Source organism: Augochlora pura, chromosome 3 (assembly GCF_028453695.1).
Source record: "Augochlora pura isolate Apur16 chromosome 3, APUR_v2.2.1, whole genome shotgun sequence".
Lineage (NCBI taxonomy): Eukaryota > Metazoa > Arthropoda > Insecta > Hymenoptera > Halictidae > Augochlora > Augochlora pura.
The window spans coordinates 9,563,134-9,580,067 of record NC_135774.1 but is presented as its reverse complement, the minus strand read 5'-3'; the positions used below and the strand labels follow the sequence as shown (position 1 = coordinate 9,580,067).

The 16,934-nt window shown below is 45.4% G+C and overlaps 1 protein-coding gene across 5 annotated transcripts in view; it reads right to left on the bottom strand.

The window, feature by feature from the left end:
- The window catches only part of Sp1 (transcription factor Sp8), a 129,345-nt gene that overhangs the window by 16,980 nt on the left and 95,431 nt on the right, over positions 1–16,934 (bottom strand). Inside the window, exon 1 of one of the 5 annotated variants that reach the window (XM_078197395.1) lies at positions 12,741–13,234. The exons of the other annotated variants lie outside the window; for them this stretch is intronic. Coding sequence (XP_078053521.1) covers positions 12,741–12,827 — 87 coding nt within the window. The 5' untranslated portion in view covers positions 12,828–13,234. Of the gene's footprint in view, positions 1–12,740; positions 13,235–16,934 lie in introns of those variants that run through there. 5 annotated transcript variants of the gene reach the window in all.

Here is a 16,934-nt window from a genome sequence, read left to right as displayed (position 1 = left end):
CGCAACGATTAGGTTCTGCGCCGATGATCGATCACTAAAATCCCCAGTTAAAGCAATTTAATTAATTAAAGCGATACTAGGAAGTTAATATTTATCATAGGGCGTGGAATTAGAACTCTTTCGCATCCAAAACATTCTAGTCAAATTCAATTTGTTCAAATATATTACAATAAAAATGAATTTTCAAGCTTGGCCTGAAATTAGTGTCAACTATATTTGGGTGACGCGGCGTTCAACGTGTTTAAGGCGCGAGTGCGACTAGACTCCGCTGAAAAGGTAAAGATCGTTTCATTCCGCGAGCATAATGCCGCGAACGAGTGAACCGGAAAAATCGAGACGAGATCGGCTCAGGAGGAGATCATCGTCGAGCGAGGAAGGAACTCCGCCGCGTTTATAGCTTCATCGCGTACACCCGCGGTCCCATTTTCCGTTCTCGCGGAATACCGCCGCGTTCCCGAGATTATGCAAATCGAACGGACGTTTAACCCGGCCGCCGAAGATTACAACAATTTTTTCGTTGTCATGTCTCATTTGGAACGATCGCGATACGCCGTCGCGATAACGCTCGGCTGTCGTACGAGCCGCACGAAGTCCGCACAGTGTTTCAAAGCGTTCATTAGTCGCGACGATGCACCGTGTGTCACGTATATGGGCGTTCCGTACGGAACTCATAAATTCTATGCCGATTTATTTTCAGTCTAAGTACCCCAATACTTTGTATGAAAAGATGTAAAAGAAATAACTCAATATTTTGTATCATAGATACATCGATTGGCAAATACGAAGTATACTAGTTTGTTAAACTAATTTCAATCGCATAATGGTATCGAATATTTTTGACAATGATTATTATTGTAGTTAATTGAAGAATAATTCACTTATGATCGCAACATTATTTTATCAAATCTGCGAGGTAGTTTGAAAATTTATGGCATTACAAGGTGTACGTGTAGGCCGCATTGCTACGTTCAGGTAATATTATACCTCAATTTTGAAAATAAGTAATATTCTGATATAAATAAACGCGATCATATATAATTATAAATTTTACAATATTCCTTATTTTTGATAAATTCGCGCAGCTGAAATATAAAGAGTTACATTCCATAAATTAGAATATCTAAAATCAAGAACGTAACTTTTTGTAAAGTAAAATCTGAGTTGACAGACTCAAACTGAACAAAATAGTGCACGTTGTTAATATGGAAAAATGTGGAACGGTTTGGAAATATATATCGAAATTAGAGACACATTTTCTGGCTTTGACAACAAATTGATAGATTCAGCAAAAACTGTGAGAAAACTACCCGACTTTATAAAAAGCGATATAACTTATAAACTATCGGACAGTTCAATTAAATCACAAGATATGTTGCTTCATTCGAGATCGTGTCAATTTCGCAAATAAGTTTTACGATCCTTCACTTTAAATTGCGTTTCACGAGTAGTCGAGAAAATCACTATTTTTAGTAGGAACGGTGTCAACGCTTTACGACACGAGATTCAGCGAACGAAACATATCAGGTATTAGAGTTTTATATCGAAGCTGTTTTGCGCGCAGCGAGCGGAATCGTTTAAAACTGGTTGCCCGTCGACTTATTAAAAAGACGTTGCGCGCGGGACGAAAGGGGTCGCGGAACCGCGCGACAAACCCGAGGATCACGTAAACGCTCGCGATAGGATCTCCGCTCCGCAGGGACCGCCAATCAGCGTCGTCTATTCACGGGTACGTTGTCAACGCGCCGCGAGAGCGTCGGGGTCGCGTATCGGCGGATTGAAAAACGAGGATCCGCTTAATTCGATTCACGGAGACGCGTGTACGCGGGATCAGTTTATCGGATCGGTGCTATTCAATCACTCCATTAGGAGCGTATCTGTCCCCCCTCGTGATCGCTACCCTTAGGAACGGTGCTCCAGCGCGGATCCACCCTCGTGCCACGGCGAGATGATGCCACCGCTTGCTGTTGCTCTGCCCAGAGATGGCTGCAACGGACTGTGACATATTAGGCTACCCCCTGAGGACATCATCCCCGTATAAGAGGCCCATAAAGAGGGTGACTCCGCTCCTCGGATTTATTGTTTCGCGATTTAGTGGCCAGGCGAGCCGTGGGAGCGGCTGCGGTGGCCCTCCGTGCTCCGTTCGCTCCCCCCGACCTCGTAAATAAATTATCGTCCGGCCGAAAACAACTGCCAGCTAAATGTCCGTGACACGGAGACGAGAGACTCTGCTCGGCCGTTTGAATTTTCGTCGAGGCGACGCGGGCCCGCGAGCCGCTTAAAGAGAAAGGCGTTGCTACTTTAGACGATTTATCGCGTTCTTTGTTCCCACGAGGCCCGCGGGATCGCTGCCTCCTTTCTAGCAAAAGTTCGCGGATCGAGATAAAAAGATGGAGCGCGGACGCGATCGAGAGACGAACGGGGAGAGATTTCCGGGGAGCTTTCGTTGACCGATCGGGAATGTTTTACGGGGCGGCCGATCGGTAAATCTAACGGGACGGACGCGGGGGTCGTTATGCAATATGTCGAGAGGATAATTCGCCCCCTAAGGGGAACGAACGTGATAGCGATACGGACGTGGGCACCGAAATGCAAATTATCCGGCTCGCAAGGACGCGGGGAGAGAGAGAGAGAGAGAGAGAGAGAGAAATGCGGTAAATTGCGGCGATCTCGTTGGCACTCTGTTCGCCATTCCGGTTTCACCTCGGCTCGTTCGACTACTGCGTTTTGTTCTTACGCAATCGAGATCGCAGATACGTCCCGTAGATCCGCTTGACGTATCGATTCTATGAAAATCGAATAAATCAACTGCCCGGGTCCCGTAAGTCGGTTCCGCGGCGACGTGCAATAGACCTACCTGATAAGCGGACGAAGGAAATTTAAATGTAAATGTATTGATTTAACGGGGACCGAACGTTTTCGTATACACGAAACTGCTGTACCCGAACAAATCGAAATTCCGCGATAACGAAAATGTTGATTGATCCTCGCTGAAACCACTTAAAATTCTTGACAAATTTGATATGCTTGAGATACTGGTTTGTATTAGCGATCATTACACTGCGGACTTTAATGACACATAAATATCGTCTCCGTTAAATGGAACGAACAAAAGTGTCATATGGAATTATTTTTTTTTTTTTTAATAATTTCAGTGAGTTGTAAATAATGTATAACTATGCTTAAATACTTTCAATGGTTTTACTGATTTAGATTTTATTTACTCACGGTAGTCGCGAGTGCATGAAATCCTATTGTTGATCTTATTGCTGCATAATGGATACAAAAATTCCTGTTAGACGATTAGTATTGATTTATTTAAAAAATAGCACTGATTTCTAGACTGTCGACATGTCCATTTAAGGTTCTACACGCGAATAAGATGCGCCGCAATCGTCCATTCTTCGGTGACGTAAGATTTAAGCGACTCAGAGGTGATGAATAGTTATGATTAACAGAAGAAGAAGTAATAAATCAATATACAATAACCGATCGTTGCAATTAATGCGGATAAATTTCATATTTCATATACATCTGTGGTCTGGTCTATGACAGTTATCAGATATTGATGGCACAGTCATCGAACATTTGAACAATATTTCATTTGATTCATTCACGGGAAAAACCCTTTAGCACCAAAGGAGATGTAATAAGTAGCAAAAAATAAATGAAATTTATACAAAGAAAATATCATCACTAATAAAGACTATAACAATAGATTATGACAATAGATTTCAGATTTCTTAGGATCTTTAGACCTACTTCAATGATATCTGTTTTTATATGGAAAGAGTTAGCATGATCGATGATGATGATTTTTAGAATAAAACAGTGCGCTATTTCTTAAATATTTTGACGATGCATGCAAGAAGAACAATTATTAAATAATCACGACTCTGGATTACATTTACTTGAGAACAAAATGTCCTGCAGCGTTCAAAGGTTCGTATTTTAAAAGAGTGTTCACAGTCACGTGATTGGACAATTCCAAACGCTGTTCAACCGAAGAACAATAGAACAGTTTCAGGGTGTTAATATTTCTGAAGGATTTAAACGGTCTAAAGGCAACGTCTCGAATGCCATACCAAAACCGATTGCCATCGATCGTCGGTTGTTTAAACAAACGCGACGGAAAGGAAGATTTCGTTGCGACGAGGTGCGTGAGGAGGTCGACGATTGCGCAACACCGGCGAGACGTTTCAGCGGCTGTCGAGCCGATTTAGCGTCGATTCTGTCGCATTCCTCGGTAAACGCGGATCCATCCCTCCCGCAATTATCCCAGGCATCGCTGAAAACACACCGGTTCCATCGTGGCTCGCGGGGCACACGCAACGAAACGAACGCGCGCGTCGGGTTCCCGGGCTGTGCGCGCCGTAGCCAAGCTGCGAGCCCCGAGAGCGCCGAGAACAGCGAGACACACGGCCATATGCATCTGCTACAGGGGAAAATCGCGGCCGCACACCTTCTCGTGCAGAATATACCGGAAGTTTTTACAGGCCTTGGAAGGGGTCGTTGGCTCCGTACCGGTCGTGAGAGGCAATTTTACTTTCGAGAAGCTGCCTCTCGCGCGTCTTCGCAGCGCCGAACGAAGAGATCGCGAGCGGATCCGACCGGGATTCGCGTTCTAATTGGCCGGCAGAAACGAGTTGACGCCGATTTTCCCCGGTTATCCGACTCCGCGGCACCGTGTACCGGTTCGTTATCCGATTCCTAATAGAGGGCAAGCCGCATCCCCGGCGACTCGACACCGCGCCGGATTATCGTTCTTTACGCGTTTTCGCGCAGCCGACTCTCCGCTTTTATTCGTCGCCGCGGCGAACTTATCTCGGTTTCCGCCGCGCCATTCGGCGGAATGGCCGGCGATAAATTACGGGATAATTGCCGGCGAACGCGCTCGAAACAGGTTGCAACTCGGTAAACGACGATCAAGGTGTAAAGAATCGTTTTTCTAGAGCGCGAACGACGAGCCGCGTCTGTTTCTCTCAGGAGCGAGCGAGACCGGTGAAGAAATTGCGTTCGATGGGACCGGGGTGTAATGCGCAGTCGATAAATCATTCGGCGGGCCGGTGAGCGAACGTTTTCGTATTTTGGTTCCGACACCGCGGGAGACCGGCACCCCTGCGGAGCACCCTGCCGGTGCTGCCACGCTTCGCTCCGCGGGATCGGATCGAGATGTTTGCCACGCGAAGCGACGATCCCCGCCGTTTTAATTGCCGAAAGGACTGCGACGGTGTTCGATAATTCGTATTAAGCTTCATATATTTTCTAATAATTAAATAAACCTTTATATATATATATATATATATATATTTATATATATCGCAAATAATATTATCGGCGTTGTTCTGTAACTCAGGTATACACAGGTACCCTCATGACGATCTCCTGCATATGTCACCGTTACCATTTCACACGATTTTAAAGTGAACGTATGAACACTTGTTTTCAGTTATTTCATAGTTATTGTCGCTATGAAATATTTTATTATCTGAATATTTTTACTCCTTTCCCTTATATTTTCCTTACAAGGCGCTGAAGAGTTGGTTAAAATAGGTGATGAATATACTTCGCTTGCTTATTCTTCACTACGCAGCTATAAACTACTTAATTAACCCTCGAACATAAGGGTACCCCGATTCCTGAACATACCTATAACAAATTGTGTCGTCCAATTTTATTGCTTTCTTGATAACAAAATTATAGGCTGGAAACAGATGTCTGTAGTAAAATCGAATAACAACGTTCAGCTGGATATTGAAACATTTAACCCCTTGAGTATGACAGACTTTGATATGCACCGGCCTTATCATACAGCAGGAATTGAGTTACGATGTGTGCCGAGAAAGGCGAATTTTTGGTTAGGGATGCAATTTTATGAAAACATATCTCAATAATCAAGAAACTAAATTTCACTACGATAAAACAATATTATTTCTTTCTTCGTATTCTAAACCGGACTGCTACTATATCTAGTAATCTAGTAAAGTGTGATATAATTACATGAATAAATACAAAATCTTAAATCACATTTCTTGCGTTCGTAATGTATTTTATTTCTTTTGTTATGTTTTCGTCGCACTACACGTTTGCATCTTTTGTCTAATTGTGGTAAAATCTATCGGAATAATTATCGATAAAATTGTCGGGACGCCTATAAACGCTTTCAGTGTTACGAACGCAAAATGTCTAAACCACAGTAGCCAAGAGGTTAATTGGGAATGAAAAGTATTTCCAGAAAAATGTGCGAAACGGTGCTCAGTTACTGGCGTAAGTGTTGAGAGAATTTAATTTAGGCTCGAACAGCCTGTTTGCGTCATTTTTCACGTGATTGTGACTAGGGTGATCAATGTTTTTTAATGTATTCTTGGATATTCGATTTTGAAACGAATCGATGTTCTTAATCACAAATCGAACTTCAATTGAAAGTCGCCGTTAGAAATAACTATAAATCGCTTCATAAAGGTCGATAAACTGATTATATCAATACTGCAGGATATCGACCGTCCCAACACAAAAAACCCATACCTTTGTATACATATAAACAGATCGCGCCGAACAGAGCTATAGATAGAAGCGTACGAAAAGTCCTTTGTAATACATTGACCTCAGAATACAGTTATTGAAATCCATTTAAATGTTCTTCATTAAAATGCCCTGCACCATAATTTAACAGTCGCCATAATGCTGTTAACTTTTGCTATCTAGAAAATTTCGTCTTCTTGAATTTGTTGCTTTCAAATGATAGATTTATAGATGAAAAATGATATGCTAATGAAATGATAGGTTCAAATGATTCATCATTCTATTGGTTAATTCCTTCATCTAGTTCAAATAATAAGTTAATATACTATCGGAATACCAATTCTGCATATAAATCTGAATATAAACTTCTAAATTCGCTTGGTATATTTATTTGTTTATCTACGACTTGAAAAATTGAACAATTAATAATAACAGAAGCACACAGTAATCTTGTAAACCCATTTTAAAGTGTCGTAAGAATTTACAGATTGCATTTCAAGTTCGACTTTCCTCAATTTATTACGTTCTGATATTTTAATAAATCAATGTCCGACGTTGCGAATCGATTCGAGAGTCGACCTTTTGCGAAAAAATCGCCGATCCCAATTATGACGTACGCCTCTAACGCGATACAATCCCGCAACTTCGTCCGGGCTCCGCATCTCGGTGAAAGCATCGCGATAACAAAACGCGTTCTGTTAACCACAGGAGAAAAATAGAACGTTTCGTTATCAAGCGCCGAGTATCTTCCCATTCCAACAGACGCGCGGAAAAGTACGCGAGCGGAGAAACGCGGAGGGGCTTCGTAGTCGCGAGCGGATCCGTGAACCGAAATGGCTGCCGCGCGGCTAACACCAGAAACCGATTCGCGCGCGGAATCACGGGACGGGGAAAAGCTGCGGGACAGCGTTTAGCGCGGGAATGAAAGTAGTCGGTTTAATAGAATCGAGCCGTTAATGATCGTTCTTCCACTTTGCTCGAGTGGCCGCGCGTTAAGGCCCCGAGGTGTCGACCAGGATCGAGTATTGTTCATGTTTCCCATGATGGTCCGGTGAATGACGCTCCGCCGCGATGATACGTCACGATAATGGCCGGTAATTCGACGTACCGATCTCGGAGGGGGGGCCCGGGCTCGCGCTCGCGCTCGCGCTCCGGCTCGCACTCCCGCTCGCGTCGGGGAATATTGTTTACAGCGACGGCGGAGCGCCGAGAGAAGTCTTGGCTTTTCAATTATCGAACCTTCGAGCGATACGAGATGATGATGATGGTCCCGATGGAAGCCGTGCGCGCGAGTTGTTGCACGCGGTCGGTAAACCCACACGCACGGCCCGCATCTCCTAAATTGCCGGCTCGGCCGATCTATCCGGCCGTGCTCTACGGCGATAGAGAGGAAACGCTCCTACGGTTGTCGCGGCCGAATCGCGGATCCCTTTTCGCGAAATCTCGGGAACACTGGTGCACGGAGAGCTCTCTCTCTCTCTCTATATATATATATATACATATATCTCTCTTTCCGTGGTTCTATCGCAGCTCTATCTCGCACGGGGATCGGCGAGTTTAAATAGAAAACGATATTCTTCCTTGCTCGACGGCGAATTATTCCGTCGGCGACGATACCGCCGCTGGAATAATGAACGATAATTCGAGGTAGACGGTCTTGAGCGCGTGCACTAGGAACACCGTGCGCGGCAACCGAGCCAAGGGGCGGCTAGGGTTTTCAATTATCGAGCCTTCCACGATAACGACTCGGCCCGCTGCAGTTGCGTACGTGTGCGCTGCACCGCGAGCGCGCCCTCCAGATCGAGGCGAGGCCGCGAAATTGCATCTTTGACCGTTTAATGGAAACCGAGCGTGCCGCGTAATGAATATCCTACGCCTCGTTCCTTTGGGAACGGTCGTCCCGTCGCGCACCGTAACCCCGTCGACCGTCGCGCGTCGTCCCCGTGGAAAACTGTCGGTCCGATTAGCGCGTCGCTTCCGGCCTCGTCAATTCTTTCTTTTTTCTTTTTTTTTTTATATCGAAAAACGACGTTCCTTCGACGCGCAGGACCGACAAAGGTCTCGCAGGGCTCCGAATTGATCGATCATACGCGAAAACGATTTTCCAAGGCTGGGACAACACAACGGCCATGCTGTCACCCCGAACATCTGCCACTTTTCGGTGTCCCCGCTTCCGAGCGAACGCGTTCTCGAAAGGGTGTTTACACGTCGGGACTTACAACGTGCTCGACGAAAATAATTCATTAAGCCGGCGGTCGCGTCGACTGCGATGGGCGTGACGGCAATCGGAAGGGATTTTGTCATCGGCCCATGCGAGACCGGCGTTCAACTTTTTTTTCCGTCGCGGGGGCGGAGACGCTCGGAGAGACGACCGCTTTGTTCCCTCGCTAAGAGAAACCGGGGCGGTGCTGGCTCGATAGCTTCCACTCGATGGTTTTACTTCCGCGTGGAACCGGCGGCAAAGATTTTCATTTGATTCGATTTATGGACTCTTTACGTGTCGCGTAAGAGAACAACGCGAGAGATTTGATTTTGATTTAATTTGTTATTCATGGGCGAACGGAGGAAACCCTTTCGTTTGCAGTACGGAGGGATTGGTTGGTGTGCAGAATTATGTACAAATAGAGTTTAAATACTTAGATGCGTCGATTTATACTTAAAATTAATTTTGTATGTGTTTTCTCGATTGCACTGAGTACAGTTTTTCTTGACAAATTGTTCTAGAGTTATTTTAAAATTTGCGAGATTTATGAATATGTTGCACAAGTCTTTTAACCTAAAATTTAGGAGAAGTATCTTTGTTGTAAGATCTAAAATTTCAATTTCTTTGTGACCTGTATACACGTCGTCTGCAGCTAAGAAGTGAAAGGAATAAAGAGACGAAAAAGATGCAATGAAGTCACATATATAATTCCCTGTCATTATAATGCGATTGATGCTATTACGTTGATCGTAAAATTACGTTGAATTCTGACTCAAAAAGTATACATGTCCTGACAAATGTGACGGAACATTTTGGTTGAAATTAGCAAGCACTTTATCGCTTCATAGTTTGTAAAGAATATCTATTATAAGACAACCAGTGGAAAGAACGTATAGATAATAAATCACAGCTTAAATACCTTATGTTCTTTCAGAAAGAACTGAAGGCGCCGAAGAAGTTTGTTCCGTTGTAGCAGCGATTCGTATTCAAGATAATCCTATTTGTGCAATTGTGTTGACGGTATAGACTTCAACAGAAATTTTACAGAAGAATAGATTTTCTATTAGCCAGACGTGACTCAAACTCTTGAAAAAGGACACAGGTTTCAGGACTATTCACGTCAGTATTCAATATCCGGTAGATAAACAGCAAGCCGTGCTGAAATCGTCTTTGCAAGAGAGACGTGAAATTATTTTCGCAGCTCATACTCATCGCTCAGACACGCTGCTATTGTTACGTTTATGGTCATCACTCTACGACCCAATTCCTCTCCACCCTTCTATTAATATATCTTTAGTATTGTTCTTTTTTAAGCAAGAGGACTACTCATGTGTCCGATAATCTTTTATTTATCATATAAGTTGTATTATAACATAATTTTTGTATTGTATTATTATGTATATTTCGATCTTTATTGTATCTTGGGACGGCTATATAAAATCTCTTTCTTCTTGTGCAACAAACGGTGTTTGCTCGTTTATACGAATAACATTATTATTAATGTTAGTACTATTGTTGTAAATATAGATGAAATGTAGGATCATCAAAGAACACCGAGCGACCATACAGTTCAGCGATCAGGCGTAAAAATGTAGGCCGGACAGACGACAATCGCGTAAGAGCGACCATTTGCGGTTGTCCCGACACGACCCCCGGAAAATTCGTCCGGACTGTTCCCGGTAGGAAGAAATTAGGATGACAAACTCGGTTGCATCCGGTGCTCCAGGTACAATCCGCTTAAGATCACGTAAAAAGGCCGAGCCGGTTCTTTCATCCCCTCCAGCGTGACGAAGGACAGAATTTTCGCGACAAAACGGCCCCGCACCGTGCCCATTGGCAGCCTATTGTTGTCCTCGAGACTGTCAACGGGACGTCGCTTAAAAGGACACTTTTACCCTACGAATCGGATTATCGGATTACCAGCGTGGAAGTGAAGTGGAGCGAGGACTCGAGGATTCTCGACGGCGACGACAGCAGTTTCGTCCGCGCCGTTAGAGCTCGGCAACTCGACGTTCGCTAATTACGGCCGTTTCAGCTTTATTCCCGCGTTGCCTATAGACGGCTAGCGCAGAAGAAACGGCGGAATTTATTCTGCGGGTCGTAACGCTATCGACACCAGACGTCGGTTTACTATAACCGTGTACGAGGGTTCGCGCAGGGATACGCCGTGCCGCGGCGCGGCGCGAGCCCGCGCGGACAGAGGCCCGCGGGGCGCGGTGAATTCGTTCTTTGAATTAGTAACGAGAATTCGGACAATATTCCCGGTTCCCACGATAAATGTAATACGTATCGAAGTAGCTGTCGATCGATCGTCGACGCCGACCGGGCAACTTAGTCATCGCTCGGACTACTTATAGCTCGGCGTATTTGCCCGGGGAAACTTCTTTCGACGTCTCTGATTAATTGATAGGTGCACCTGGACGTACGGCTGTTTTAAAAGCGATGCAAGCGTCGGCGGAATTTCTCGAGTTTCTCACACAGGAATAGAATTTCTGCGAGTTAACGAGGAGACGACAGCGCGACTCGGCGTTGTGCTATGCCTAGGAACGGTTGGTAACCGCGGGGCGGCACGGTAACGATCGAACACGCGGGCTGGAAAGCTGGCGTACCGCGGCGAACACGGAAAATTCTTCGACGAGATAACGTGTCCCTGTTGCGGGGATCGAGTGACGAGAGGAAGTACGTATCGTGTTACCGTCCCACGCATCCTGTCAAGTGGATCCACCCCGCGCACAAAGAGGAGCAGACGAATAATTGGCTCCTCGGGCGCACAGGTAGAGGCCAGTCCCTTTGATCCCTGAGAACCTTGCGCAAGGACCATTATGCCAAGGATACTCGATACATAAGGGATCCCCGGGTGCTTCGGTGACGCGAACGGCCAGAAAGGAGGCGAAGAAAAATAAACTGTTCGATACATTCGGAGCACGGACAAGAGACACGACCCGTCCACCCTCTTTTCTCCCCCTTTTATCTTTCACCGTCTATCGTCGAATCGACGGGAATCGCCGGTTAATAGAACGAGGACCTGTAGCGTTTCGAAAGTCACGACGTAGGCCCCGGCTGCGGGGCGACAACGCCGGCAAAAAGAGCAAGGTCGATCGTGAAACGGAGAGCAGGAAGAGAGGGCTCGGAGCGAACCAACTTTCCACGGAGATTAATTTTCGGCGCGACGCACACACCGACGGTGAACTTTTCTGCTGACTTAATTAATACTCGTACGCGTCGCTTTTTCGATGCCACGGATTTAATTACTTTTTTACGTCGACTCGTAAATCATCTCGCCGGCGAGGCCACGGGGCAGCGCAGCGCCGCTTTGCTCGCCCGCGTCCTTCCTTCTTGCCGAGTCATAAAATAAAAAAGTCCCGAAAGCATGCGAAGCAGCGCGGCGGAACACGTGTTGGTGGAACGCACAAAAGCTAGGCCGTCGTCGTCGGCCGCGTCGCTCGAACACGCTCCGGCGAGCGAACGCGGTCCCCGAGTCTGTCAAAACAGAATAGATCATCCCGGATGATCTGCCGGATTACAGGCGGCGCATGCTGATAATGCTCTCAGGTAGTCCGGCGAGATCCTCCGGTACAATGTCGACGACCGGGGCCGCTCTTGTGCGCCGGAACGACAATGCCAATGGGAACCGAACGGGCCGACGTTCGAGCGTTGTTCACTTTGCCGTCGCAAATATAATGCGCCACGATCTACCGAAGCTCCCTAATTCGTAGAGATCTCAGATTTTATCGGGCAACTTTCGTCGAAGCCACCTTCTCGACGGAGACTAGTAGACGGAACAGTAGCACCTGACCCGCGAGATCACAGATCCGTGCTCTACCTGAACGGATTAGGATCCCTATCTCGGTAATTGACCTAGCCTCGAGGAAGTCGGACGTTGACAGCTACCCTTGCCTAGCAGTCCCCGCTAATCCGAAGATCGCGCTGTCACAGAGAGTGGATCGTTCGGATGCGACGTCGGACGGATTTTTAAGACCGATCGCGATCGGTTCGAGACGTAAGAACGCGGACTCACCACATGTCCGTGGACCGGCGACTTGGCGATAGATTGTAACTGCGGGTACAGTTGACCAGCCGCAGCCGGTGTCATGTCTGTCAACATCCCGTTGACGGTTCAGCGGCTAGGCTCGGTTGGTCGCGGAATCCTGACGGTTTTCCTCGCGGCCACGGACGAACCTCGGACTGCGTCCACGGCAACGATCACGGTGATCCTGGACGCGGTGTGTCCCGACGCCAATGTCTGTTTTCCGTTGGTGCACTTCACTTGCGGTGTATCACAGGGGGACGAGGCCTCTCGAGCCTCGGTCGACAGGAACGAGAGAAAGAAAGAAAGAAAGGGCCGTGAAGTCGAGTCCACGGCCGTCGGGTCTGGGTAAAAAAGCGAGTGGGTCGAAAACGTCTTGGTGCTTAGGGGAAACCGGTTAACGTGGTTCCCGTTCTTCGCCCCGTGACAGACTGCCGGCTATCCGATCGGCTTCGCCTCGACCAGACAGAGGGGAATGGTAGTAGGGAAGCCAGCGAGACTTCGGCCCCGGGCAAAAAAGGGGCAGAGCCTGCTGGGCGGAACCCAGATCTAACTAGTTGCCGCCCCTAACCGCCTCCGTGCCGTGCCCGCTTCCTCTTTACTTTATTTATCCCCTCCGATTTCCCCCCACTCTCGACCCCGCTAGCTTTTTCTCTCTCTCTCCCTCTCTCTCTCTCTCTCTCTCTAGATCCCTGCGGCCTCTCTTCGCGCTCTCTCTTTCTCGCTCCACCGTTCCCTCTCGGCCCCCCTTTCTCGCCGAGAGCGGTCGCGCAGCCCTTCCTCCGATAATTTAACCGTGAAATGCGCGCGCACAACGCCACCGCCACCGCCGCCGTCGCCGTCGTCGACGTTCCGATCGTCGTCGACGTCGGTGTCGCGAGAGGAGGCACGCGTGCTCCGACTTTGGTGGTGCCCTCTCCTTCGACCGTTTCAGCTCCATCGAGTCTCTTTCCACGTTTGTCCTTCCTCTTCCACTCTCGCCGCTATACCTCCCACACCCCGCCTCTTCTCTCTATCGTCTCTCGTTCCAGGCCGAGGCTTACGTGACCCGAAGTTGTCGTATTAGGCCTCAGCCTCGTTGTTTGACGTAACGGTATGCACGCTGTTGGTATTTAAATACCGACATGCCACTATCCGATACCGGCGAAACGAGCAAAGTTCATCGACCGGCCCTCTACCCTCCCCCCCTCTTCGTAATTGATATACAAATCGCAGTCGCGTCTCTCCGTTACGCTTGATCCGGCAGGACGCGAGGAAATTCGAGATCCAACGGAGCACCGTCCGATACGCGATCGGGATTCGGACGTAACGAGCGTTGGCTGCGAAGGAAACGCGGCGATCCTCTGTGCCCACGCACGCTCCGCGTTCTACTTGCCGCGATTATGCGAGTTTTACCAGTACGAGAACGTCAACGTGTGGCCGAAACGAAAAAGTTTTGACGTTCCTGTAAATGGGCACACGGCCGCGTGTATTTGGAAAATATAACGTTAGCAATTATATTTTTAGAAGTATTGTTGAATTAATTTTTCGAGTCGGTATTTTCTGGTTCGGTATTCTTTTGTTTGCGAATGTTGATTTGCAAATCGTAAATTATTCGTGATTCAATTGAATTTCTTTCTTTAGTTACTGGGATAATATGCTGTGTGATTTTAGGAACATTTTTGCTGCTTTCTTTTGAGACTGTTTTAACATAATTCCTCCAAATAACATCCAGTATAGCAGTCTGTCGCAGAAGAGATTTATAGCCATATAATACAGCATCAGTTTGGTACGAAATAATTAAAACAATAGGATATTTGGAGTTGTTTCCTTCTGATCGAATTTTTGAAGAAGGCAGAAATTTCTTAATGATATAAGCTATTATATAATAATATATAAAATATTATATATGTAAACTAAAGTTATCATGCCTTCGGTTAAATTCTCTCCACACTTAAACCTTTGCGGACAGAGGTTTTTTAAACTTGTAAAAACAATTTTCTCACGTAATTAAATTATGTGTCATAGACTAAAATAATGGGAAAAATGAGCAACGTATCCTGATCTTCTCTCGGGTAGATGATTAAGTTATATGCATAAAATTAGTGCAAATAGAACGTGTAACTCTGATATCAACATGTCGACATTCAACTTGAAAGGGTTAAGGTATAGGTGGCAGTATTTACCACGCGTTAAGAAATAGCAATGTTCACTGACCAAATCAGCTAATTTTCGAATAATTAGTTTGTCAGGTAAATATAACCTCTCCACAGTTTTTCGTGAATTAATTTGTGCATTTACGTAATTTACTTATCAATTGATGATAACCCTCTTCACATGATATTTCAACTTATTAAACAACAACAATAAAATAAAGATATCCGAAGCCATTGTCAGAAATTGCGAGCAAGTTTACATAACTTATTTATCTAATTTTCTGACTTGTTGATTATCTGTCAAACTAAATATGTTTCTATCTTGTTACAATTAGACAACGGACTTTACATATTTATCAGAGAAATAGTAAAACACGAAACACGAATTAAATTAAATTAGAAGACCACAGAACATGACATGCTATTTATAAACTAATTAAAGCTATTAACAGATACAAATTTATCCAACTCTTATCTCTTGAAATTAATGACGGCATCTTCCATTTTGCATACAGATTCGCGGTCTAGTTGAAGTAAAAAAAATGAGCGTTCGCTCGCATATATTAATAAATTAAATGAAGAGAATGAAAGGACGCTTCCAAGCAATTACTTTAAAATTAAACAACAATTTCTCGATGTTAGTTAACAGGCCGTATCGCGCGTCGCGGCGTAACGAAACAATCCGTTCGATACTCGCGCCTCGCCGCGAACTAATTTGTTGCCGCGCGTTTCCTTTTGTTCTTCGGGAGCCTTTCGTTCCAAGGTAGCAATATTGATTAATCGTTGTCCACGGGCGCCCGGCCATCGGACCGTTAATCTACGACGACATTTGCGTCGCCGTGGACGGGCTGCCCTTGATTCCCCCGGCATTACGACGTCGGCCCCGGAGTGCTCCAGTGCAAAAGGGAGCATAAGAAGCCCGCGCGCGCGTTTGTACCGTCTTACGAGCGTCTAATGCGATTTTAATCGAGGAGTTTGAATTTCAAATGCTATTGACTCGGCCGCGCGGAGGCGACTTTACCGTACAACCGGGTCGGGATTTAGGGAAGGGCTCTATTATAACTGTGTGTTCCCCCCATTGGCGCGCTCGTTTACGTTTCGGCGACGATTCGCCTCATTATGCAAGACTCCGTTCCCCGGAGCGGCGCACCGGTTGATACAGTGAAAGCTGAAAGCGGTCCCGGACCGTTTCACAGTGGTCTCTGGGAATTCGCTTGAATGAGCCATAAATTATTTTAGCGTTGTTTCAAGGCTTACAATAAAATTATAGTAAGAATAACATTTCTCAGTTGTAGTTTCGTTGTCGCAAAAATCGACTTTGACTATTCAGTGTGTTCAATGATTTTGGCGTTCATAATTATATATATTATTTTCATTTGAATCTATTCTCGATTTATAGGTAGAAAAAGGTAATATTAATTATATTAGTACTATAAGTAAGTATAGTATCAGTACTATAAGCAAACCATCGTTCTCGATAACAAAATCTCAAATGATAAAATTATACTTCTTATCTTTAATTTGTTTTCTCAAGTACAATCACCTTTTATAATTTATCATGTAAAATTTTGTAGAGAAGCGAAAAACTAGCAGGTAGTAGTACTTTAAATCGGTGTGTTACTCTTCATACTTGCCTAAGCGCTAATATAAAATCAGCTTAAAATGAATCACTAGCGATAATTTCCTCACGCTCTTCCTAAGGTTTACAGTATCATAAACTCTACATTGCTCCGAGAAGGATTAAAAAATGTGTACGTCACAATTAAATAACCCTATTATACCTATATAATGCAAATAATTAATTTCGCTTTCAGTTTTACGATTTTATCCTCGAAACGCTGTATCTGATTGAAGAAGTGTTTCGCCACGTGCCACAAGATGACTAGTCTGACACGTGACAAAGATTTCTAGTAACAGCCTGTTAAGCATCAAGTATGAATCAGTATTTAAGCATTCGAATATAGACAAGCAATAAATACAAATCATCTTTTTTCCTTCGAAGAAATTATTACAATCGCGAAGCTTCTAATCATTGTAAGTCTGAAGAAAA